The 24,602-nt window shown below is 38.1% G+C and overlaps 1 protein-coding gene across 4 annotated transcripts in view; it reads left to right on the top strand.

Moving 5' to 3' along the window:
- Positions 1-24,602, top strand: part of MAN1A2 (mannosidase alpha class 1A member 2) — a 168,752-nt gene that overhangs the window by 28,156 nt on the left and 115,994 nt on the right. For 3 of the 4 annotated variants that reach the window (XM_024764826.1, XM_024764827.1, XM_024764825.1), the window contains exon 2: positions 21,419-21,674. In XM_024764826.1, the coding sequence (XP_024620594.1) occupies positions 21,419-21,674 (256 nt within the window). Of the gene's footprint in view, positions 1-21,418; positions 21,675-23,880; positions 24,133-24,602 lie in introns of those variants that run through there. The other variant, XM_024764828.1, reaches the window with a different exon arrangement.

The following is a 24,602-nucleotide window of genomic DNA, read 5'->3' on the forward strand; positions in this document are numbered from 1 at the left end:
TGATCTCTTGGTTATTTAGTAGCATATTGTTTAGCCTCCATGTGTTTGTGTTTTTTTACTGTTTTTTTTTTTTTCCTGTAATCGATTTCTAATCTCAGCATTGTGGTCAGAAAAGATGCTTGATACCATTTCAGTTTTTTGACGTTTACCAAGGCTTGATTTGTGACCCAAGATGTGATCTGTCCTGGAGAATGTTCTGTGCGCACTTGAGAAGAAAGTGTAATCTGCTGTTTTCAGATGGAATGTCCTATAAACATCAATTAAGTCTGTCTGGTCTAATGTGTCATTTAAAGCTTGTGTTTCCTTATTAATTTTCTGTCTGGATTATCTGCCCTTCGGTGTAAGTAGGGTGTTAAAGTCCCCCACTACTATTGTGTTACTGTCAATTTCCCCTTTTATGGTTGTTAGCCATTGCCTTAGGTATTGAGTTGCTCCTGTGTTGGGTGCATAAATATTTACAGTTGTTACATCTTCTTGGATTGATCCCTCAGTCAGTATGTAGTGTCCTTTCTTTTCTCTTATAATAGTCTTTATTTTAAAGTTTATTTTGTTTGATATGATTGTTGCTACTCCAGCTTTCTTTTACTTCCATTTGCATGGAATATGTTTTTCATTTGGTGTAAGTAGGGTGTTAAAGTCCCCCACTACTATTGTGTTACTGTCAATTTCCCCTTTTATGGTTGTTAGCCATTGCCTTAGGTATTGAGTTGCTCCTGTGTTGGGTGCATAAATATTTACAGTTGTTACATCTTCTTGGATTGATCCCTCAGTCAGTATGTAGTGTCCTTTCTTTTCTCTTATAATAGTCTTTATTTTAAAGTTTATTTTGTTTGATATGATTGTTGCTACTCCAGCTTTCTTTTACTTCCATTTGCATGGAATATGTTTTTCCACCCTGTCACTTTCAGTCTGTATGTGTCCTCATGTTTGAAGTAGGTCTCTTGTAGACAACATATATATCAGTCTTGTGTTCGTATCCATTCAGCCAGTCTATGTCTTTTGGCTGAAGCACTTCATCCATTTACATTTAAGGTAATTATTGATATGTATGTTCCTATTACCATTTTTAAAAATTGTTTTGGATTTGTTTTTTTTGTGTTTCCCCCCTAGAAAAGTTCCTTTAGCATTTGTTCTAAACCTGGTTTGGTGGTGCTGAATACTTTTAACTTTTGCTTGTCTGTAAAGCTTTTGATTTTGCCATCAAATCTGAATGCTGTCTTTTCTGGGTGGATTAATCTTGGTTGTAGGTTTTTCCCTTTCACCACTTTAAATATATCCTGCCACTCCCTTCTGGCCTGCAGACATTTTGCTGAAAAATCAGCAGATAACCTTATGGGGATTCCCTTGTGCTTTTCCTTTGCTACTTTTAATAGTTTTTCTTTGAATTTAATTTTTGTTAGTTTGATTAATATGTGTCTTGTCGTGTTTTTCCTTGGGTTTATCCTGTATGGGCCTCTGCATTTCTTGGACTTGGGTGGCTATTTCCTTTACCATGTTAGGGAAATTTTTGACTATAATCTCTTCAAATATTTTCTCAGACCTTACCTCTTTCTCTTCTTCTTCAGGGCCCCCTATAATTTGAATGTTGGTGCCTTTAATGTTGTCCCAGAGGTCTCTGAGACTGTCCTCATTTCTTTTCATTCTTTTTTCTTTATTCTGTTCCTCAGCAGTTATTTCAGCCATTCTATCTTCCAGCTCACTTATTCGTTCTTCTGGCTCATTTATTCTGCTATTGATTCCTTCTAGTGTATTTCTCATTTCATTTATTGTGTTGTTCATCACTGTTTGTTTGTTCTTCAGTTCTTCTATGTCCTGTAAAACATTTCTTGTATTTTCTCGATTCTTGCTTCCATTGTATTTCCAAGATTTTGTATTTACTATCATTACTCTGATTTCTTTTTCAGGTAAATTGCCCAGTCCCTCTTCATTTATTTGGCCTTGTAGGTTTTTACCTTGCTCCTTCATCTGTTTCATGTTTCTCTGTTGTCTTATTCTTGTTGATGGGTGGGGCTGTGTTCCTTTCTTGCTGATTGTTTGGCCTGAGGCGTCTAGCACTGGAGCTTGTGGGCAGTTGAGTGGAGCTGGGTCTTGGTGCTGAGATGAGGACCCCTGGGAGAGCTCACAGCAATTAATATTCCCTTGGGCCTGAAGTGTTCTGGTAGTCCAGTGGCTCGGATTTGGGGCTCCCACCACACAGGGGCTCAGGCCCGACCTCTGGCCTGGGAACGAAGACCCTGCAAGCCGCAAGAAAAAAAAACAGACAAAGCCCAAGGCAAATAATAAAAACAAAACCGAGCAAACAAAAAGAAAAACAAGCACACACACACAAAAGAAAACAAACAGACAAATAAAACCCAAGATAAGTAACAAAAACAAATCCAAACAAACAAAAAACGAATCAACAAGCAAACAACAACATCAAAAGAGACAACATGGAAAGCAGAAAACAAGAAGACACCCAAACAAACAAGAGAGCCCCCAAACGAATACCAATAATAAAAATTAAAACTAACTTAAACAGAAGACAAAAAACAAAACAAGATAAAAAAAAAACAGAATAAAAGAAAAGCTGCTGTTTCATTGCACTGTTGCTTCCGGCACATGGTTGGCAAATGCTGCGTTCAGTCAGGTTATAGGCTGGCAGAACAGAGTCTTTTGCACAGCAGGCAACCTTTCAATTACTGTTTCCTGATATTATATTCTTCTTGTGTGCCATCACTTGCTCATCTCTGTTTTGCCAATGCTTGAAAAATAGCTGATGCTTCTTAAATGTCTTGGAAAGGATGTCATAGAGACTTGAGGTGTAGGTCTGCCTCCTCAGTTCATGGCTGGCCAGTTAGCTGTGCCTTCCCTATTCTCAGTTTGTCAAGTCAGAGAGTCTGGATAAGATAGTAAATGCACAAAATAATCCATCTTTCTCTCAGTGTATATATTTCTATACTGTTGTGTCTTCTTGATGACTGGCCTCCATAAGTATCTTAGAATTAGGTATCAAGATTTGATCCTTCTACTTTCCAGTCTCCCTTTGGTATTGCCTGTTGGTTGAACCTAATAGGAAACCAGCTGACAAAAGGGAGAGGGGTAGTTTACAAAGTCTAAGACCCAGCATCAAGAAGGAGAGCACGGAAGAGTGAATTTGGAATTAAGGATTTGGGTTTACTTACTGATGCTACCTGGCTTCCTTGTTTTTAGTGTGTGGACTTTATTTAGGTCTAGATGAACAGTCAGTGAAGCAGTCTATGAAGGGCCGCTTTATAGAATTGGAGTTGAATAGCTAGCACCTCACCTCAGGCAAATTTTTTTTTTTCCTCCTCCCTCCCCAGCCTCAGGCAAAATTTAATGCCTGTTGGGATCGGCCTTTTCTCTGGAGAGCCTTGCAGTTTCCTTCAGGTGGTGGTTTTGAACTGGGTAGATGATCAAAAGGACCTCTCCCCAGGAGCAACTGAGGTAGGTTCTCTCAGCTTGTGCTAGAAGTTATGGAAGTTACAGCAGTTCTCAACTCAGGTGAATAGCCTTGCAGGAGAGCAGGCTGTATAGGTTAGACCCTTGCTAGGTCCCAGGTCTCTTCCCAGATTCCTGAAAAATACCTTCTATATGAGTGAGTAGTAGTAAATAATAATTATGGGCTGGTTGACTACCTTCTTGCATTTTATCTCGTTCTCATTTATGCCATTTTCAAAATAACTTGGAGTTTTAAACATGTAGGTGAGACTTCTCTATTTTTCAGTGGTATTGATGGGTCAGAATTTTCCATTGTACATTGGTTTAATTGCCTTAGCAAGAATTGAGAAGGAATGAGTCAAAGCTATGTGCTTAACTCATAGTCCCAGAATACCTCTTCCATTTACATTAAAAAGAATTATAGGAGAGGAATCTTGGATACAAATAGTAGAAACCAACTGTAATGCATGCAGAAAAAGGTATTTATTGGAAGGATATTGGCTTTCAGAATTGACCTAAAGTCTGGAGAACTAAGTTGAGTGTAGTCAAGCATTAAAGGAAGTCACATATGCAGAACTGTAGTGAAGGTTAAGGAACAGTTAGTGTACCACTGTCACTACTGCTGGTCTCTGAACACTAGTTATGGCTTTGCTGCCTCTGCATGGAATTCCTTTCCTGAGTGATTTGTAAAATTGAGTTCTCGTTTCTTTATATCACTTACCCTGGATCTGTAGTCCCGGCCAGAGCATATGATTGCCTAAGTGTAGTCATAGACGCTTGCGTTGCTGTTAGGTGATAGAAAGATAGAAAGATCTTGAATCTTCTGGCTTCTGTAGGAAGGGAAGGAATTTTGCTACCAATATACTGGTGAATTCCTGAATTTAAGTAGGGAATTACATGTAAACAGCTTAAGAAACATAAAGTAAACTGAAAAGAACCCTAAGTTTTATTACAGTGCCTTGTTTTATAGTTAAGGATGAATTTCTTATCTGTGTTGTGCTATTTAGAGATGTAGATATAAATAGTCTTTCTGGACTCTACCTTTTCAGACCTTCTGTGCAGGGGTTTAAAACAGGAGCCGGTAATTCTCCCCTTCAAGGATTCTTGGAAACATGGGGGCATTTTTTGGTTGTCACGAGGGGAAAGGTGGCACTATCGGTATTTAGTGTATGGGGGCCAAGAATGCTAACCATTCCATAGTGTCCTGGTGGTTGCACACAAAAAAGGTTTGAATTGTCTTGCCCCAAATGTCCATATTGCCTTTGAGAAACACTAGGTTATATGGATTATTTTAATGAAGGGCTAAAAATTATTAGTGGCTTCCTTTGCTGCATTGTCTTATACTGTAACTTGAGCATTATTTCTTGCTTCCTTGCTTTGCTTCTTGGTCCATTTCCTTACGTCAGGGGGCTTAATTCCTTAAAAACGTTTTTTAAATCTGGCTGTAACACTGTATAAAAAATTAACTCAAAGTGGGTCAGAGACCTAATGTAAGAGCTAAAACTATAAAACCCTTAAAAGTTAGGGGAAACGCTTCATGACATTGGATTTGGCAGTGATTACTTGGATATGACATCAACAGCACAGGTAACAAAAGGAAAAAATACATAAGTTGGACTTTATTAAAATTAAAAATTGTTGTGCCACTGTTAGTTTGTGGACCACAGGGCTTGAGCTGAGTGTCAGGGGCTGTCTTAGTCTGCTCAGACTGCCATAACAGAATACCATAGACAGGATGACTTAAATAACAACTTTCTACAGTTTTGGAGCCTGGAAAGTCCAAAATCAAGGCCCAGCAAGATTTGGTTTCTGGTGAATACTCTCTTCCTGGCTTGCCGGTGGCTGCCTTCTTGCTGTGCCCTCAAATTGCTTTTCCTTTGTGCTTGTGGTGGCGTGGGAGGGCAGCAGAGAAAGATCTATTTCTATCTTCCTCTTTTTATAAAGCCACTACCCATCATGAGGGTCTCACCCTTATGACCTAATCTAATCCTAATCACTTCCTAAAGGCCCATCTCCAAATACTATGTTGGGGGTTAGAGTTTCAACATATGAATTTCTAGGGACACAAACATTTTGTTAGTATGAATTTTGAAGGACATGTTTAGTTTAAGAGATAGTGTCTTAGGGAGAAAACAAATAAACCTAGGTAGACCACAGAAACAAAATGTTAGTTTGAAGGGGGTCAGTTTGTCAGAGAAGGAGGGTGAGAGCCAATAAGACGAAAATTAGAGAAAGAAGAAGAAAATAAAGGTTCAAAACCAGAAAATGGGAAGACAGAGCTTAGAGAAATCCCTGGAACAAGGAGAGGTGGCTTCAGCATTTGTTGTTGAGTCTCACTGCCTTAGGTGTAGGCAGAGGGTACTTGGTAAGGATACTTAAATTGAAATAGCTGCTTTGGGCCAGGAGCTGCACTGAAGCCTGAGTGGATAATACTTTATTCCATAAGGAAATAATGAATAACTTAACAAAACCATTTTATAAAGAATATTTTAAATAAACTCTTTTTGTGTCTTGACAGATGACCTGTAGTGATGTTTTATTTTGTACTGATGATTTTTTATAATCAGTAGTCTAATGCATTAGTGTTCTCTTTGGCATCTCTGCATTTAATGGTAACTTTTTGATGATCATAAATGATTTGGGGGGAGAGGATCTTGATTATAATCAGAAAACCATTCAACTTTCATCCTTTATACTTTTTTAGTCAATCAGAGGGACTACTTAAAATACCAAATCACCTTCTAAGACCAAAAAACAGTGAAAGTCTTATAAAATATTGAAGCTGAAAGGAAGAAGGTGGGGAGGAGTTAGTATGCATGATAATTTCCTTTTCCTTTGAACTTTATACCCATTTTCAGTCCTGATTCATTGCAGAAAGGCCAGGCTTTGTTTTATATAGAACGTGCATACGGGGGTAGTGATTTTACTGTTTTTTTTTTTTATGTATTTTTAAACTCCAGCAAAACAATTTGAAGGTCTTATAAAGTTTATGATGAGTTTTTACATATATTGTTTAGTTATCTGTGTGTCTGCATTTACCTATGCTAAGATTTTTTTAAAAATTGAAGTATAGTTGATTTACAATATTGTGTTAGTTACAGGTGTACAGCAAAGTGATTCAGAAACATACACATGCATATTTCAGGTTCTTTTCCATTGTAGGTTATTACAAGATGTTGAATATAGTTCTTTGTGCTATATAGTAAATCCTTGTCTATTATCTATTTTATATATAGTAGTGTGTATCTGTTAATCCCACACTCCTAATTTATCTCCCCCCATTCACTTTGGTAATCATAAGTTTGTTTTCTATGTCTGGATGTGCTTAGATTTTAATCTCAGGCTATAGGTGATACCTGAGGGTGGAGAGAAGTGAATTGACAAAATGTGTTTTTGTTTTGTTTTTTTTGCCTCGAAAATATATTATAAAAATTGGCTTGGTTAAAAAAAATACATGAGAGAAACAACAATCAAAATGATCACATGAAGGAAACAGAAACTTGTTATACAGCATTATATTTATTTTGGGGGTTGAAATAGTATGGTCAACATAGATGATCAGCTTGGAATAATATAGGGTCTGAGATACATAAAGAGAATTAAGGTGGTTCTCCATGTGATCATTCATTCATCAAATATTTATTGAGTACTGTGTTTTACAGTAAGGATTAACATAGAGTAAGACAATGCTCTAAACTCAAAGAGCTTAAGAAGCTCACAGGAAAATGATAAATATGAAAATTTATAAGATTTATAAATAAAGGACTAAGGGAAGAGTGACCTCAGCATCATGGCTGCATCAGACATACATCATCCCTCCTCACCACCCCCAACAAAATTCTGGCATCCATTCACGTACAAAAATGCCTTTATGGGTACTGTGGTACCCAACACCATACACCAAGGGACCCAGGAAGAGTCTCACCCATCCATGCATTGGATAATAGACAGACCTTGGTCCCAGCTGTGGACCATGCAGCTGTGAACCAGCTCCAGCCTTTCTTGGCTGTGGTCTGGAACCTCTGGAGAACACTGACTTAGACAATCATCCATGGATTAGAGAGCCTTACTGGACATCTGGATTTGCAGAGGAGAAGTTCTAACACTCTGTTAGAGCAAAAAAAAAAAAGAAAAAGAAAAAGAAAAAAGAGTTTGGATTCATTGGAGTGGGTGAAAGGAACAGCTTGACTTTACCTGAATCACGCTTCCCCCAGTATGGCACAGCTTAGGGCCAAGAGAGCCCATTTCAACCTGTGGTTTCTCCCTCTGGGGAAAGGGAGAGCAGGTGAGTGAGCAACCAGCTTCCCTAGTTGTGCAGGATGCTGCCAAAGAGGCTCATTTCTCTCAGCCTATCCAGAGTGTTAAATTGTGAGCTCTATGACGGGGGGTGGGAAAAGAGTGGGATAGTGCAGATAGGACTCTTGGAGAACATTAAAGGGACGTGGATCCTATTAAGTGCTTCATGGACTCCATCAAGAAGCCTGCCCATGAGTTGCTGGGGAAGCCTCACCTGTGGATTCCTCCAACTGGCCCATGGGCATCCCCAGCATCCCACATGTATCATTCACATACCCTCCCACTCTGCAGCCGGCTCTCTGTGTTCCTGAAGGTAGTGGTGAGAGCAAGCTTTGGAATTCTCCAATCTGTGTGCCAGGGAGAGAACACAAACTTGAGCTGTAGTGCCACCTTTGGGAAGACAAAAGAGAGGCTGTCAGCACTCGGTCTGGTGCATTGCAGGATTGAGAGAAAGCATACAAGCTTAAGAATTCTGCCACAAGAGGGAACAAGAAGCATGGATCAAGTGTATCCATAGAAGGTCTGAGAAAGCCCCAGAATCTCTAACAGGGCTGATGGAAGATATTTCTCCCCAGAAGGCAGTTAGTAAAGTCTGGAGGAGCTAACTGATATTTCAAATGTGAAGACAGCAACACAAAATTCTAAGGAACATGAAAAACCAAGGAAACATGACACCACCGAAGGATCACAGACTTTTAGTAACTGAACTCAATGACATGGAGATCTATAGTTACCTGATGAAGAATTAAAAAATAGCTGTATTGGGGCTTCCCTGGTGGCACATTGGTTGAGAGTCCACCTGCCGATGCAGGGCACACGGGTTCGTGCCCCTGTCCGGGAGGATCCCACATGCCGTGGAGCGGCTGGGCCATGTGTGTCCGGAGCCTGTGCTCTGCAATGGGAGAGGCTGCAACAGTGAGAGGCCGCAACAGTGAGAGGCCCGCGTACCGCAAAACCAAAACAAAACAAAACAAAACAAAATAGCTGTTTTAAGGAAACTTCAGAAAATACAGACAATTCAACAAAATCAAGAACACAATACAAACAAAATGTGAAGTTTAACAAAGAGCTAGAAATCATCAAAAAGAACCAAACAGAAATTCTGGAGCTGAAGAATTTAATGAATGAAAAGAAAAAGAAAAAATGAAGTGGAGGGCATAAACAGTAGAATGAACCAAGCAGAATAAAGAATCTGAAAGAGAAGACAGGAACTTTGAAATTATAGTCAGAGGAAAACAAATAAGAAATAATGAAAAAGAGTTAAGAAAGCCTATGTGATCTAGGGGATGTGTTCAAAACCAAGTAATGAATTTTAATATTCCAGAAGAAGTGAGGGAGAAGGGGAAAGAAAGCAGAAAGCTTATTTAATGAAATAGTGATTGGGGAGAGATTTGGATATTCAAGTTTGTGAACCTCACAGGTCACCAAGCAAACCAAACCTAAGGAGATCTTCTCTAAGACATATTACAATAAAACTGCCAAAAGTCAAAGACAAAGAGAAACTAGAAATCTATAACAGGAGGAAAGCTTGGAAATTCACAAGTATGTTGAAATTAACAACACATTCTTGAACAATCAGTGGGTTAAAGAAGAAATACAAAGAGAAATTTAAAAAATATCTAGAAACAAATGAAAATGCAAACACAACATACCAAAACCTATGGGATTCTGTAAAAGCAGTTCTAGGATGGAAGATCTAGCAAAAAGCAGTTCTAGCAATGTAGTTTTCTACATTAAGAAAAAAGAATGCTCTTAAATAAACAACCTAACTTTATACCTCAAGGGACTAAGAAAAAGAACAAACTAAGTTCAAAGTTAGCAGAAAGAAGGAAGTATCAAAGATCAGAGCAGAAATAGAGAACAGAAGAACAATAGAAAAGTAGAAAAGATCAACAAAACTAAGAGCTGTTTTTTTTTTTTAAATAAACAAAATTGACAAATCTTTAACTAGGCTAAGAAAAAAGAGAACTCAAAATCAGAAATGAAAGCGGAGACATTGCAACCGATACTGCAGAGATACAGAGGATCATAAAGGAGTACTGTGAGCAGTTATACACCAACAAATTGGATAATCTATAAGATATGGACACATTCCTGGAAACATAAAACTTACCAAGTCCGAATCATGAAGAAAGAGAAAATTTGAACAGTTCAATAATGAGTAAGGTGATTGAATCAGTAATAAAAAACCTCCCAATAAGAAAAAGCCTAGGACCAGATGGTTTCACGTATGAACTCTAGCAAACAGTTAAGAATGAATTAAGGCCAGTCCTTCTCAAACTCTTCAAAAAGTTTAAGAGGAGACAATAATCCTAAACTCATTTAATGAGGCCAGCATTACCCTGATATCAAAGCCAGATAAGGATACTAAAAGTAAAGAAAACTATAGGCTATCTGATGAATATAGGTGCAGAAATTCTCAAGAAAGCATTAGCAAACAGAATTCAACATCACATTAAAAGGATCATACACCATGATGAAGCAGGATTTATCCCTGGGTTGCAAGAATGCCTCAAATACACCAATCAACATGTTAATAGAATGAAGCATAAAAAAATCATATGATCATCTTTGTAGATGCAGAAAAAGCATTTGACAAAATACAACATCCTTTTATGGTAACTCAGTAAGTTGGATATAGAAGAAACATACCTCAACTTAAAGGCCGTATATAATAAAATAACAGCCAACATCATACTCAATGGTGAAAGGTTGAGAGCTTTTTCTCTAAAATCACAAACAAGACAGGTACGCGCACTTTCACCATTCCTATTCAACATAGTACTGACAGTTGTAGCCAGAGCAGTCAGGCAAGATAAAGAAATAAAAGACATCCAAATTGGAAAGGAAGAAGTAAAATGTCTTTGTTTGCAGATAGACTCCACCAAAAAACTGTTAAACTAATAAATGAATTCAGTAAAGTTGCAGGGTGTAAAATCAACATATAGAAATCTGTTATGTTTTTTTTTGTTTGTTTGTCTTTTTGCGGTACGCAGGCCTCTCACTGTTGTGGCCTCTCCTGTTGTGGAGCACAGGCTCCGGGCGCGCAGGCTCAGTGGCCATGGCTCACAGGCCTAGCCGCTTTGTGGCATGTGGGATCTTCCCGGACTGGGGCACGAACCATGTCCCCTGCATGGGCAGGTGGACTCTCTACCACTGTGCCATGAGGGAAGCCCCTGTTATGTTTTTATACAGCAACAACAAACTATTTGAAAAAGCAATAAAGCAGTCACATTCACAAGTAGCATCAAAGACAATAAAATGTTTAGGAATAAATTTAACCAAGGAGGTATAAAATATGTACACTGAAAGCAATAAGACTTTGATGAAGGAAGTTGGAGAAGATGCAAATAAATGGAAGATATCCCGTGTTCTTGGATTGGAAGAATTAATATTGTTAAAATTTCCATATGCCCCCCAAACCATCTATAGATTCAGTGCAACCTCTATCAAAATTCCAATGGCATTTTCCACAAAGCTAGAAAAAACAATTCTGAAATTAGTATGGAACCACAAAAGATCTTGAATAAACACAGCAATCCTGAGAAAGAATAACAAAGCTAGGTGCATCACACTTCTTGCTTCAAACTATACTACCAGGCTATACTAATTAAAACAATATGGTCCTGACATAAAAATAGATACATAGACCAGTGGAACAGAATTGAGAGCCCAGCTAATATTTGACAAGGGAGCCAAGAATGTTGAGTGGGGAAAGAATAGTGTCTTCAATAAATGGTGTTGGGAAAACACTATTTCTGTTTTTTTTTTTTTTGTACTCTGGCCTCTCACTGCTGTGGCCTCTCCCGTCGTGGAGCACAGGCTCCGGATGCGCAGGCTCAGTGGCCATGGCTCACGGGCCCAGCTGCTCCGCGGCATGTGGGATCTTCCCGGACTGGGGCATGAACCCGTGTCCCCTGCATCGGCAGGTGGACTCCCAACCACTGCGCCACCAGGGAAGCCCCCATTTCTGTTTTTTCATTAATTTATTATTTTTTTTGTCTGGTTCTGATATCAGAGTAATGTTGCCCTTACGAGGTGAGTTGTAAGTATTCCCTCTTCAATTTTCTGAGTTTCTGTAAAGCTGATACTAATTCTTCCCTAAATATTTGGTAGAATTCACCAGTGAAACCGTCTGAACTGGAATTTTCTTTGTGGAAAAGTTTTTGACTACACATTCTGTTTCTTTAATAGATATAGGCTACTTAGTTAATCTAGGTCTTCTTAAATTTACTTGAGTATTTTTTTATTTCTAACAAGGTGTATAAATTGTTGAAATTTTGGTGTAACGTTGTTAGTGATACTCATTTACTATCATTTTAATATTTGTAGGATTGTGGTTATGCTTCTTTCATTGTGTTATTGTGATTTGTGGCTTTTCTCCCCCTCCCCCTCTTATTAGTATTGTCAGAATTAATCAATTTTTTTAATCTCAAAGAACCAGCTTTTTTATTGCTTTTTCTCAATCTTCTGTTTTCTATTTTTTCACTTCTATCTTTATTATTTCCTTTATTCTGCTTATTTTAGGTTTAGTTTTCTCTTTCTCTGTTTTCTTAGGTTAGAACTTGAGGTCCCTCATGTGAGATCTTTTTTTCTTTCCTAATATAGATTGGTTAATACTATGACTTTCCTTCTAACTGTTCTTTTTTTTTTTTTTTTGTGGTACGCGGGCCTCTCACTGTTGTGGCCTCTCCCGTTGCGGAGCACAGGCTCCGGACACGCAGGCTCAGTGGCCGTGGCTCACGGGCCCAGCCGCTCCGCGGCATGTGGGATCTTCCCGGACTGGGGCATGAACCCGTGTCCCCTGCATCGGCAGGTGGACTCTCAACCACTGTGCCACCAGGGACGCCCCTGCTCCCGCTTTTTAATAAACATCTTTACTGAAGTTTTCTTTACATACCATAAAATTCACCCATATAAGTGAACAGTTAAGTTGGAGCATTAGCTGCCTCCAGTAGGTTGATGATTTCCAAATCCAAGTCTTCAGACCTGGACGTCTTAACCTGTGTGCTTTGCTGACCTTTTAAACTTAGCGTGTCTAAAAACCATACTTAATAATTCTTTCTTACTCTTTCCCTTTATTCCAAGTCACCTGTCCTCTAGGCTCTGTCTAGTTAATGGTACTCCTTTCTATTTAGTTACTATAGTGAAAACCTATCATCCTTAACTTCTTTTCCCTTTCATGTTTAATCATTTACCTAAACTTACTATTCTTGACTTTCTAAGGTCGCTGATATTTGGTCCTTCTCCATATCTATGCTAGATGGATTTTATTAGTTTTTGGTCATTTTTTGCCTGGGTGGCTGCTATGATCACCTAACTCCCTTTCGTACTGCCAACCTTGTATCTCCCTTTCTACCTCCTCTCCCAGGTCAATCCTGAGGAGGTGTTTTTCTGAAGATTTAAGTACAGGTATGCCATTTTCAATTAGAAGTACTTTAATGGTTTGCTTTTGTCCTCAGGTTGCAACACAAGCTCTGTTCACGATTGAGCTTTTGTCTTCTCTGTCTTCCTTATTATGCCCAGTCTATTCTATGCTACTGCACCCTTCTCCACCCTGCATACTATACCCTAGTGGCCATACCAACTTATTTCCTAACTGGTGTATTGTGTCGCTTCTTCCATATCTTTGTACACTATTCCTTCTCTACTTAGTATGCCCTTATTTTCTTGATCTTCCTGGCAAACTCGTTTTTTTCTTTTTTTTCCTTTTAATTTCTATTTGAAGATCATGCCTTTCTAATGCTATTTCCTATGTAGATCTGTTTTCAGGTTGTACTCATGTGCTTATTAGAATATGCCTATGCTGTTAGACACCTCTTCTATCTAACCTATGGTCCCCTGGTACCTCACCTGTAGTTATTTACTTCCTCTGCTGTGATCTTCCTGTTTGGTGCTTATTTTGTTTACATATTTATTAGATTGTGAACTCCTGTGGGCAAATAATGTGTCTTATTTTTCTTATATTCCCTGCATCTAGCTCAGTGCCACTCACATTTGGTAAATATTTGTTGATTATCATTGAGTTAGGCTGAAGTTAATTCAGTGACTGATAACTAACCTGAAATTACCATTAATTCAAACTAAAATCCCCTAAAACCCAAGTTAGATTAATCTGTAACAGCTCTTTATGTAAATAAAATCTGTTAATAGCCACATAAATGACCTGTATCTAACTAAACTTAAGATGGAGACAGTGAGTTTGTGTTGATGGTTCACCAACTGCTTTATTAAAGTGGGAACACTAAAGAAGTTGGTGTTTTGTGGGAGCTACATGACCAGAGTAATTGGATTTGGTGTAGAAGCTGAGGGTCAGTGAATTTCTCTGTGCTTCACCTTGAATTGCTTTCATCCTCTTTCAGGTAGCTGACAATTACTCATATTGAGAAACAGTTGGACTTTTCTATTAACATGTTTTCTTAAGAATGGGATTCACTCTTACAGAATTTGTGAGCCCAAGTGTGATAGAATTTGTGTTGTTTGGTTCTTAACTATAAATCAGTACACCAGAAGAATACATGATTTTGCTTAAAAGGGTAACATTCAGAAAGGTCTTTGTTATTTATATGACAGTGTTATTCTGTGCAAATGGGGTATATTAATTTGCTATTGCAAATCATCGTAGACTGTATTTGTGAACAACTCCCTTATAATGGTTGATACCTCTTGGTTACTTTGAGTTTAAAGAGTTACTCATGACATTGAAGGAGTGACATTTCTCTCTGGAAGGGCTTAATTCCTTTAGGCACTTGCCACTGAGCTCTGTAGAATACTGTTATTTGAGTATTTTCTGTACTGGTTGCTCACTCTCCTATAGTTGTTTCCTAAAACCATTCTTGGCCTATACTTGTACATAAGTAGCTATTTACATAACTGTTTCAACTATTTTTGTTGTGCTTTCCTGGATCCTCTGAAATATCTTTAGGGTGTTATTAAAATTTAGGGTGTTTGAAAGGTTATTTAATATCTAACATTGTTATTAAAAACAAGGACCATTGTATGGGCATTGTCTTTTATCTTTTAAAAGATAGAATTACATTGCTGATTTATTCAGCACTTTTTAAAAAGTCACTTCATAGGGGCTTTGGTGAGTTTTCATAGAATTTGGAGATTAGTAAGAGTCAATTTAGTAAAATTCCCTTATAATGGTTGAGGGTAGTTAATATATGCCAAAGTCTTTAAGGGCTCTCATGTTTCTTAAATCTAGGTCAAAGAACAGGGCCTGGAAATCTTAGCAATGAAATAATGGATGTGAATGAAAGCTGATGTAAAAAGTGTTTCTATCAATATGAGGAAAGAATGTTATCAAAGGAAGTTTAAATGCTTTGGAGTCTAGAAAGATGAGACCCAATGAGTAGGAAGAGAAGGAAATTACTGAGTACCTTCTGTCTGTTAGATAGTTTCTTTCCGTTCCTTGTACTTTTATTTATAATAATTTGTAGATTCTTTGGATTTTCTATATAAAAAGCATGTTATCTGTCATAGAAGGCATTATTTTTTGGAACTTTAATTTTTTTCTTATACTTTAATCTTACTTTTGTCTCTTGTTTTACTTTGCTGGCTAGAAGTACAATCAAACAGAAGTGTGATAGTGAGGATCCTTATTTGTTTCTCTCATTTTGAAGGAAACGCTTCTAAAGTTTCACTATGAAGAATGATATTTGCTGTAGGTATTGGAAGATAGCTTTTATTAGATTGAAGTTCTCTTATTCTCCTTTGCTGTAGAGTTTTAAGAATGGGTGTTGAGGGCTTCCCTGGTGGCGCAGTGGTTGAGAGTCTGCCTGCCGATGCAGGGGACACGGGTTCGTGCCCCGGTCCGGGAAGATCCCACATGCCGTGGAGCGGCTGGGCCTGTGAGCCATGGCCACTGAGCCTGTACGTCCGGATCCTGTGCTCTGCAACGGGAGAGGCCACAACAGTGCGAGGCCCACGTACCGCAAAAAAATAAATAAATAAATAAAAATGGGTGTTGAATTTTGTCACTTTTCTGTTTTTACTTTGTACAATTTTTCTTTAATAATAGGTAGATTACGTGGATAGAATTTTCTGATGTTAAACTATTCTCACTTCTGGGATAAGTCCAATTAGTTATGATGAATTTTTTTTCCTGTTTTTTAAATGTTACTGATAACTTTGCTAATATTAAAAAAAAAATCTGTGTTCATGAATGAGCTTAGCCTGTGATTGTCCTTTTTCCATGGTAATCATTCAGTTCTGTTTTGGGAATGTTAAATTAGAGGGGTTTGACAAGTGTCTTACATGATATTAGAAATTTGGATCTGGAGTACTTAGTAACGTGGAAAAGGCTGACTATAAATATTTTGATATAATAGTTGAGAAAATACAGCTGGATGATGTTGAATAGGAAGGTATATAGAGTAAGAACAGAAATGAGGATGGAATACATTTTGGGGGTTCATCGATGATGGTAAAGCCAATAATTAGAGGCTTGTTGGAAAGGCAGGTGTGAGAAACAGGGAATTCAAAGGAAGGAAAAACTTAGCTATCAGTTTTTAACTGTGGTGGGTAGAAGAGATGTGAGGTTAGAGAAAGTGGAAACAGCAAATGTAGTACTCTGAAAAAGTATGGTGGTAAAAGGAAGGAGGGGGGACACCAGTGAAGGTGGAACTGGAGGCAGTTTTGAAGGAAGTTTTTATTTAATGTTTTAAGGGTGGATGAGACTTCATGTTTGTAGGTGAAGAGTAAAACTCTAGTAAAAAGGATGTAGTGAATATAAAAGGGAAATGTATATTCACCTAAATCTTTGCCAAACAAGATTTCAATGTAATTTTATCTGTTCTTCTGTAATCTAGGGTTGTATTTATCTTTCAGAATGTTTCCAAACATGATTTATTTAAACACTCTAATTGGAGAAGGAAATCTATTACTTGGTTAGTTTATTTCTGGCAGATCAGCCCTTAGATACTAACAAGAGTCTCAGGGAAAGAGGACATCTAGGGTGGAGAGTGGCTCAGTAAAGACTAGGTCATTCACCAGCCATAAAAATCACAAAATAATAGTGGCTTAAGCTGAAGCAAAGTAGAAGTCTGTTTCTGATCTATAGGGCAGTTTCTATTACGGAAGCTGAAAAATAGAATTTTTATTTTGCAGGAGCATATGCTTAGCTAAAAATTGATGGCTCTAAGACTAAGGAGGAAGGGAGCAAGATATTGAGGGAATGGTATCAGTGTCTACACAGTAGAGACAATCTCTTAAATAAAATTCATCTTTTGTGTGAAAGGCAGTATTTGCATAGTTTAAGAAGTCAAAATGCGCGTGTTTGTACCTAGGCTCTCTACTTACTAGCTCTGAGACCCTGAGCCAATTCCTTTTTCTCTTTGTGCTTTAGTGTTTTCCTAATAAGATGGAGAACAGTGTTAAATATAAGGTGCCTCATAAATTGGTATGAGGATTAAATAAGATAATCTAAGTAGTTGACTAAGTCTGTGCCTGGTATATCTAACCCCAAAACAATTATTAGTTTTGTCATTTGCCTCTGATTTTCAAGGATCAAGGGTGTGTGGAAGGAAAAAACAAAAACAAAACAAAATGAGACAACAACAACAACTAAAAAAAAACCCCAAACCTAATATTACTTATGGGATATCAAAAAGTGATTTAACTATTACACATAGGATATAATTGAAAAAGTAATTTCAAATCTCATGAGAACCTGTAGATTTAAGATTAGATTTTTTTTTGGAAGCCTTGGATGGTACCCAGAGTTAGCCAGACTGCAAAGTTTGAGGGCACAGTCCTCCACAAGACCACCCTTACTTCGGATACCACCTGAAATTTCAGGGGACTCCCAAAGCCACCCTCAGGTTTGATAATTTGCTAGGACTCACAAAACTCACTGTAAGTTATCACACTCATGAAAGGATTATAGATTACAGAGAAAGGATGGAGTTTAAAATCAGCCAAGGGAAAGAAGCACATAGGATAAATTCCAGGAAGGTTCCAAATGTGGAGCTTTTGGTGTCCTCTTCTTTTAAAGTCAGGACATTACTCTCCCAGCATCAGTGTGTGACAGTATGTGTTGCCACCCACCTAAGCTCACATGAGCTTTGGGGTCCAGAGTTTTCGAGGCATGATTAATTGATTTCCCATGTAGTTGAACTCAGTCTCCATGTTGGCTCATACTTTGTGACCCAAAACCCTTACCCTAAGTGGTATTGTTGGATTTTTTTTAGCATGGCCAGCCCCCACCCTAGGACTATTGGATGTGGCCAACCCCATCCTAAAATCTGGTGTGGTCAGCACCCACCATAAACAAGGACACTTCTATGACGTTTGACAGATTACCTCCCAGAAGCTGAGGACAAGGCCAGACTTCTCTTTGGGCAAGGCCAAATTCTTTACTACATAGAAAGATATAAGGCACTGATGAAAAGCAAGAGACATTTGCAAATGGAAGTTCAACATGATTATCTGTTGAAGATATCAAAGTTAAAAAAAAATCTTAAAAACATAAGTAAAACAAAGATCATTCAGGTGAAAATAAACATCCAGAACATATGATCCAGCTGGTGTAATTTAAAATCTAGAAATTTGGGCACTAAAGCAAAATTTGAGGAGCTCCTTGAAAAGAGATCAAAATAAAAATTTGAGATATATAGGGGAAAAAACGAGAAAGAAAACGCATGGTGCTACTAAATGATTATTGTGGAAAGATGTTCTTAAGGAAGAAAGGAAAAGCAGGAATAAAGTGCATTTGTGGGGATTACTGCATTCACTTGTATTTTGAAACAGAGATTGGAGGATTTGATATAATTAATGGTTTATGTTTGTATAGAAAATTACAGTTTTGTTAAATACTTGTACTTACCTTGGATAAGTGTAGCCAAGTGTATTAGGAGAGTATTATTTGTTTTCCTATTTTTATTGAAGAAAGTACTGATGTTAGAGGTTTTTGAGTGATTTGTGCCAGGTTGCTGGGTGAGTTTGGAGCAGAGCTGGAACTGGAATCCTTGTCTCCTAACTTTTTGCTTAAGTACTTCTACTTCAAGTACTTTTTTCCCAACTACAAAATGATTCTTCTTGGATCTATTCTCTAGGCCTAGGCACAATGTTTTCTGTTGGTAAGGAGGGGGAGGGGGATTGGAAGGCAATTGGGTGGTACCTGCCTGTATTTACTTTGGTTACCTTATCTAAGACTTTATTCAGCACCTGTCTGCTGCTGCTACCCTCATCTGCCTGAGTCTCCTGAATAGATCAGCCCAGGATTACCCTTGGATCCACACTGGGGCCAACCTTGGCTCCTCTGTGCCATACTTTTTTCATATCCAGTCTGTCTGCAGGCCCTGTGGACTTTTTCTTGCTACCCGGATGACCTTGTTTGTCCCTGACTCTCTGGCTCTGCTGTGATTCCTCCTCTTTTCTGTTTTCCTCATCAGCCCTTTTTCACAGCAAGGTATCCAATTTTCTTTTTCTCTAAACATTTAACATTTTATTTTAAATACTAGGCTGTGAATTGATTTTTTTCTCTCTTGATATACAGTTCTGTGATTTTCAGCACATGTTCACATTTGTGTAACCACTGAAATAGGATATATAACAATGCTATAATCCAGAAAAACTGTCCTGTATTATTCTCTTATAGTTAACCTCTCCCCTTATCCATAACTTGTGGCATCCACTAATATAGTCATCATCCTTCTATTTTTGTCTTTTTGAGAATGTCAAGTAAAATGTAACTTTTGAGACTGTCTCCTTTCACTGACATAATACCTTTGAAATGCATTCAAGTTGTGTTTACAAATAGTTTCTTTTTATTGCTGAGTAGTATTCCCATAGTGTGGCTATACCACAGTATAAACAGTGGTTTACTTAACCATTTACTTGTTGAAAGACATAAGGGTTGCTTCCAGTTTTTGCCTGTTATGAGTAAAGCTGCTATAAACATTTTTGTATAGGATCCCCCCCCAATTTTTGAAATTGTGGTAAAATATGCATAACATAAAATTCACCATCTTAACTGTTCTTACTTGTACAGTGCAATGGTATTAAATACATTTATATTGTTGTGCAACCGTCACCACTATCCAGAACTCTTTTCATCTTGCTAAACTGAAACTCTGCACCCATTAAACAATAACCTCCTGTTTTTTCTTTTCCCCCAGCCTCTTGCAACCACCATTCTACTTTCTGTCTCCATGATTTTGACTACCCTAAGAATCTCATATGATTGGAATCATATAGTATTTGTCTTTTTGTAACTGGCTTGTGTATAGGTTTTTGTGTGAACATAAGCCTTAATTTCTCTGGGATAAATGTCCAGGGCAATTGCAGGATTCTGTGATAGTTACGTTTAGTTTTTAAAGAAACTGCTAAACTTTTCCAAAGTAGCTGTACTGTTTTACAATCTCACCAGCAATGTTGTAAGTCCAGAGTTTGAATTCAGTTTCTAGAGAGGTAACTTTGGTGACCCCCTTAGAGTAGTCATCACTGGGTGATTTGGAAAATAGTAACTACCACTCCTGTATTCATTCACGTGGATTGGGGTGGAGGTGGAGAAAAGATTCAGCGCTGGGTAGAAACCCAGTAGGTATCTACTGCAGTAGTGGTTTCCAAACCTGTATGCACACCAGAATCATCAAAGGAGCTCTTAATAATACAAATTCATGGGTCTCATACAGACCTGCTAAATTGGAATCTGTGTTTTTAACAAGGGCTCAAGAGAATTTTAAGTGGTCATGCTCACATCAGTTGGACCATTGTGTTGTAAGATCGATGGAATTTCCAAAATTTTAGAAGTCCATGATGCATATATAACAAATAAAAAATTTCCCATCCTCTTATCTTTCCTGCTTCTCTCTCTTTCTTTGACCCTATGTTTATACTTTGTCCCCTCTTCACATCAGTTTATGAAATGCTCTTATTTATTTATTTACTTAAGCTTTTTTCTTTATTTTTAATTGAAGTGTAGTTGATTTACAATGTTGTGTTAGTTTCTGGTTTACAGCAAAGTGATTCACTTATACATATATATATATATTCTTCATATTGTTTTCCATTACGGTTTATTATAGGATATTGAATATAGTTCCCTGTGCTATACTGTAGGACCTTGTTGTTTATTATTTGGTCCCCTCTTGATACTTACTTCTATTTTTTATTTTCTCTCCCCCATCTAGTTTTTCACTGGTCTCTCTTTTCTCTCTCTCTTTTTTTTTTCTCATGTGTCTACTAATAAGTTATTGATTGCTATTTTCTGTTTTTACTTGGGCCTTAAATTGTAACTTTCTAGGTTCCCTTTTTCTCCACTGTGTGAGTGGTTGCTCTTCAGCATCTAGAACTCATTTTCTTTCTCATACTAAGATATATTTATCCTCTTCTTCAGGCAGGTAGATCCAAGTTTCTCTCACGGATCATTCTTTTTTTTTTTTTTTGTGGTACACGGACCTCTCACTGCTGTGGCCTCTCCTGTTGCGGAGCACAGGCTCCGGACGCGCAGGCCCAGTGGCCATGGCTCACGGGCCCAGCCGCTCCGCAGCATGTGGGACCCTCCCAGACTGGGGCACGAACCCGTGTCCCCTGCATCGGCAGGCAGACCCCCAACCACTGCGCCACCAGGGAAGCCTATGGATCATTCTTTTTCATGGCAGGAGCAGAAAACAACTATCAGGGTTTGGTGGAGGAAACTTTAAGTTTTATGTTTATTTTTCTCCTCTTCTTATAGGGAAGAAGAAGAACGTTTGAGAAATAAAATTCGAGCTGATCATGAGAAGGCCCTGGAAGAAGCAAAAGAAAAATTAAAAAAGTCAAGAGAGGAAATCCGAGCAGAAATACAGACAGAGAAAAATAAGGTAGTCCAAGAAATGAAGACAAAAGAGAAAAAGCCACTGCCAGCAGTTCCTATACCAAACCTTATAGGAACACATGGTGGAGAACCAGAAGATAATGACCTAAGAGAGAAAAGGGAAAAAATTAAAGAGGTAATAAGCTGAGATTTGTGATACGGGGTGTTATGGATATGGATATGTCTGTCTATCTATCTATCTATATCGGGCTGGCCAAAGGTTCCTTTGGTTTTTAAGTAAAAAAAAAAAGACACATTTTTCATTTTCACCAAGAACTTTATTGGACAATGTATTCACCATTTTGTTCCACTATCTTCTGCCATTTTTCAGGCAACTTCATAATTCCATCTTCCCAAAGCTTTTTATCTTTTTGAGCAAAGAACTGTTCTAGGTGCCTTTTACAGTCTTACAGGGAATTGAAAATTTTTCCATTAAGAGAATTGTGTAAAGACTTAAATACATGGAAATCGGAAGGTGCGATGTCTGGTGAATACGGCGGATGAATCAGAACTTCCCAGCCAAGCTGTAACAGTTTTTGCCTGGTCATCAAAGAGGCATGTGGTCTTGGGTTATCCTGATTGAAGACTATGCATTTTCTCTTGACTAATTCTGGATGCTTTTCGTCGAGTGCTGCTTTCAGTTGGTCAAATTGGGAGCAGTACTTGTTGGAATTAATCGTTTGGTTTTCTGGAGGGAGCTCATAATAGAGGACTCTCTTCGAATCCCACCATATACACAACATCACATTCTTTGGATGAAGACCGGCCTTTGGTGTGGTTGGTGGTGGTTCATTTTGCTTGTCCCGTGATCTCTTCCATTCCACGTTACTGTACAGTATCCACTTTTCATCGCCCATCACAATTTGTTTTCAAAACAACATTTTCATTATGTTTAAGTAGAGAATTACTATGCGGAAATATGGTCAAGAAGTTTTATTTTTGCTTAACTTATGTGGAACCCAGACATCAAAGTGATGAACATGACCAAGCTGGTGCAAATGATTTTCAATGCCTGATTTGGATATTTTGAGTATGTTGGCTATCTCCTGTGCGGTATAACATTGATTGTTCTCAATGTCTCGATTTGATTGCCATTAACTTCAACTGGTCTACCTGACCATGGAGCATCATCCAGCGAGAAATCTCCATGAAACTTCACAAACCACTTTTGACATGTTTGATCAGTCACAGCACCTTCTCCCTACACTGCACAAATCTTTTTGTGTGTTTCAGTTGCGTTTTTACTTTTCTTGAAATAATAAAGCATAATATGCCCCAAATGTTGCTTTATTTCTTCCATCTTCAATATTAAAATGGCTGCACAAAAATTCACCAGTTTTGGTTTGTTTTTTTAATGCACACTGATATGAGGTCTGTCACAATACAATCTAATAAAATTGTTTGGAATGAAGTTAAAGACAACTAAGCGCTACTAGAGCCATCTTACAGAAAAAACTGAATGAATCTTTTGGCCACCCAACCCAATATCTGTCTGTATTTGTACCATCTATGGTGTCATACTTTGATCTTGTTTGTTTTGAGGTCAAAATTGTAGTTCAGTTTGCAAGTTGGCAGTAAGAGCTAAAACTCTCTTAATATCGATTATAATTACAGAATACTTAAAATTTTTGATATAATGTTGTTTGGATAGTTACATTACTCACCCTGTGTTCAGAGATCTTTTGATGTTCAGTATTTTATAAATAATGTAGAGTATATCCATAACAATTTATCATTTAATAAGAAATTTCTTAAGTGTTTAGTTACTCGGAACTCTGCTAGATATTATGTAAATCTTCTCATAAACATGTTTCTGAAGAGTTAGTATTATGTCTGCCATCTTTCAAGGAACCCGTTGTGATACCACTTAACTATACTGCAGATTAAGAACATATCCTTCCAAAGAGTCTCAATGGATTGAAGAGTAGGGAAGGATTGATTTCAACTTTTTAAAAATTTCTTTTGGTCTCAGAAGTCTGTCAATTTGTTATTCTAGGAGTTATTTGGAGATAAAGAGAGTACCAGAGGGAGAGGAAATCTAGATTTTTGTGGTACACGGACCTCTCACTGCTGTGGCCTCTCCTGTTGCGGAGCACAGGCTCCGGACGCGCAGGCCCAGTGGCCATGGCTCACGGGCCCAGCCGCTCCGCAGCATGTGGGACCCTCCCAGACTGGGGCACGAACCCGTGTCCCCTGCATCGGCAGGCAGACCCCCAACCACTGCGCCACCAGGGAAGCCTATGGATCATTCTTTTTCATGGCAGGAGCAGAAAACAACTATCAGGGTTTGGTGGAGGAAACTTTAAGTTTTATGTTTATTTTTCTCCTCTTCTTATAGGGAAGAAGAAGAACGTTTGAGAAATAAAATTCGAGCTGATCATGAGAAGGCCCTGGAAGAAGCAAAAGAAAAATTAAAAAAGTCAAGAGAGGAAATCCGAGCAGAAATACAGACAGAGAAAAATAAGGTAGTCCAAGAAATGAAGACAAAAGAGAAAAAGCCACTGCCAGCAGTTCCTATACCAAACCTTATAGGAACACATGGTGGAGAACCAGAAGATAATGACCTAAGAGAGAAAAGGGAAAAAATTAAAGAGGTAATAAGCTGAGATTTGTGATACGGGGTGTTATGGATATGGATATGTCTGTCTATCTATCTATCTATATCGGGCTGGCCAAAGGTTCCTTTGGTTTTTAAGTAAAAAAAAAAAGACACATTTTTCATTTTCACCAAGAACTTTATTGGACAATGTATTCACCATTTTGTTCCACTATCTTCTGCCATTTTTCAGGCAACTTCATAATTCCATCTTCCCAAAGCTTTTTATCTTTTTGAGCAAAGAACTGTTCTAGGTGCCTTTTACAGTCTTACAGGGAATTGAAAATTTTTCCATTAAGAGAATTGTGTAAAGACTTAAATACATGGAAATCGGAAGGTGCGATGTCTGGTGAATACGGCGGATGAATCAGAACTTCCCAGCCAAGCTGTAACAGTTTTTGCCTGGTCATCAAAGAGGCATGTGGTCTTGGGTTATCCTGATTGAAGACTATGCATTTTCTCTTGACT

The sequence above is a fragment of the Neophocaena asiaeorientalis genome, unplaced genomic scaffold (assembly GCF_003031525.2).
Source record: "Neophocaena asiaeorientalis asiaeorientalis breed wild unplaced genomic scaffold, Neophocaena_asiaeorientalis_V1.1 scaffold62, whole genome shotgun sequence".
Taxonomy (NCBI): Eukaryota; Metazoa; Chordata; class Mammalia; order Artiodactyla; family Phocoenidae; genus Neophocaena; species Neophocaena asiaeorientalis.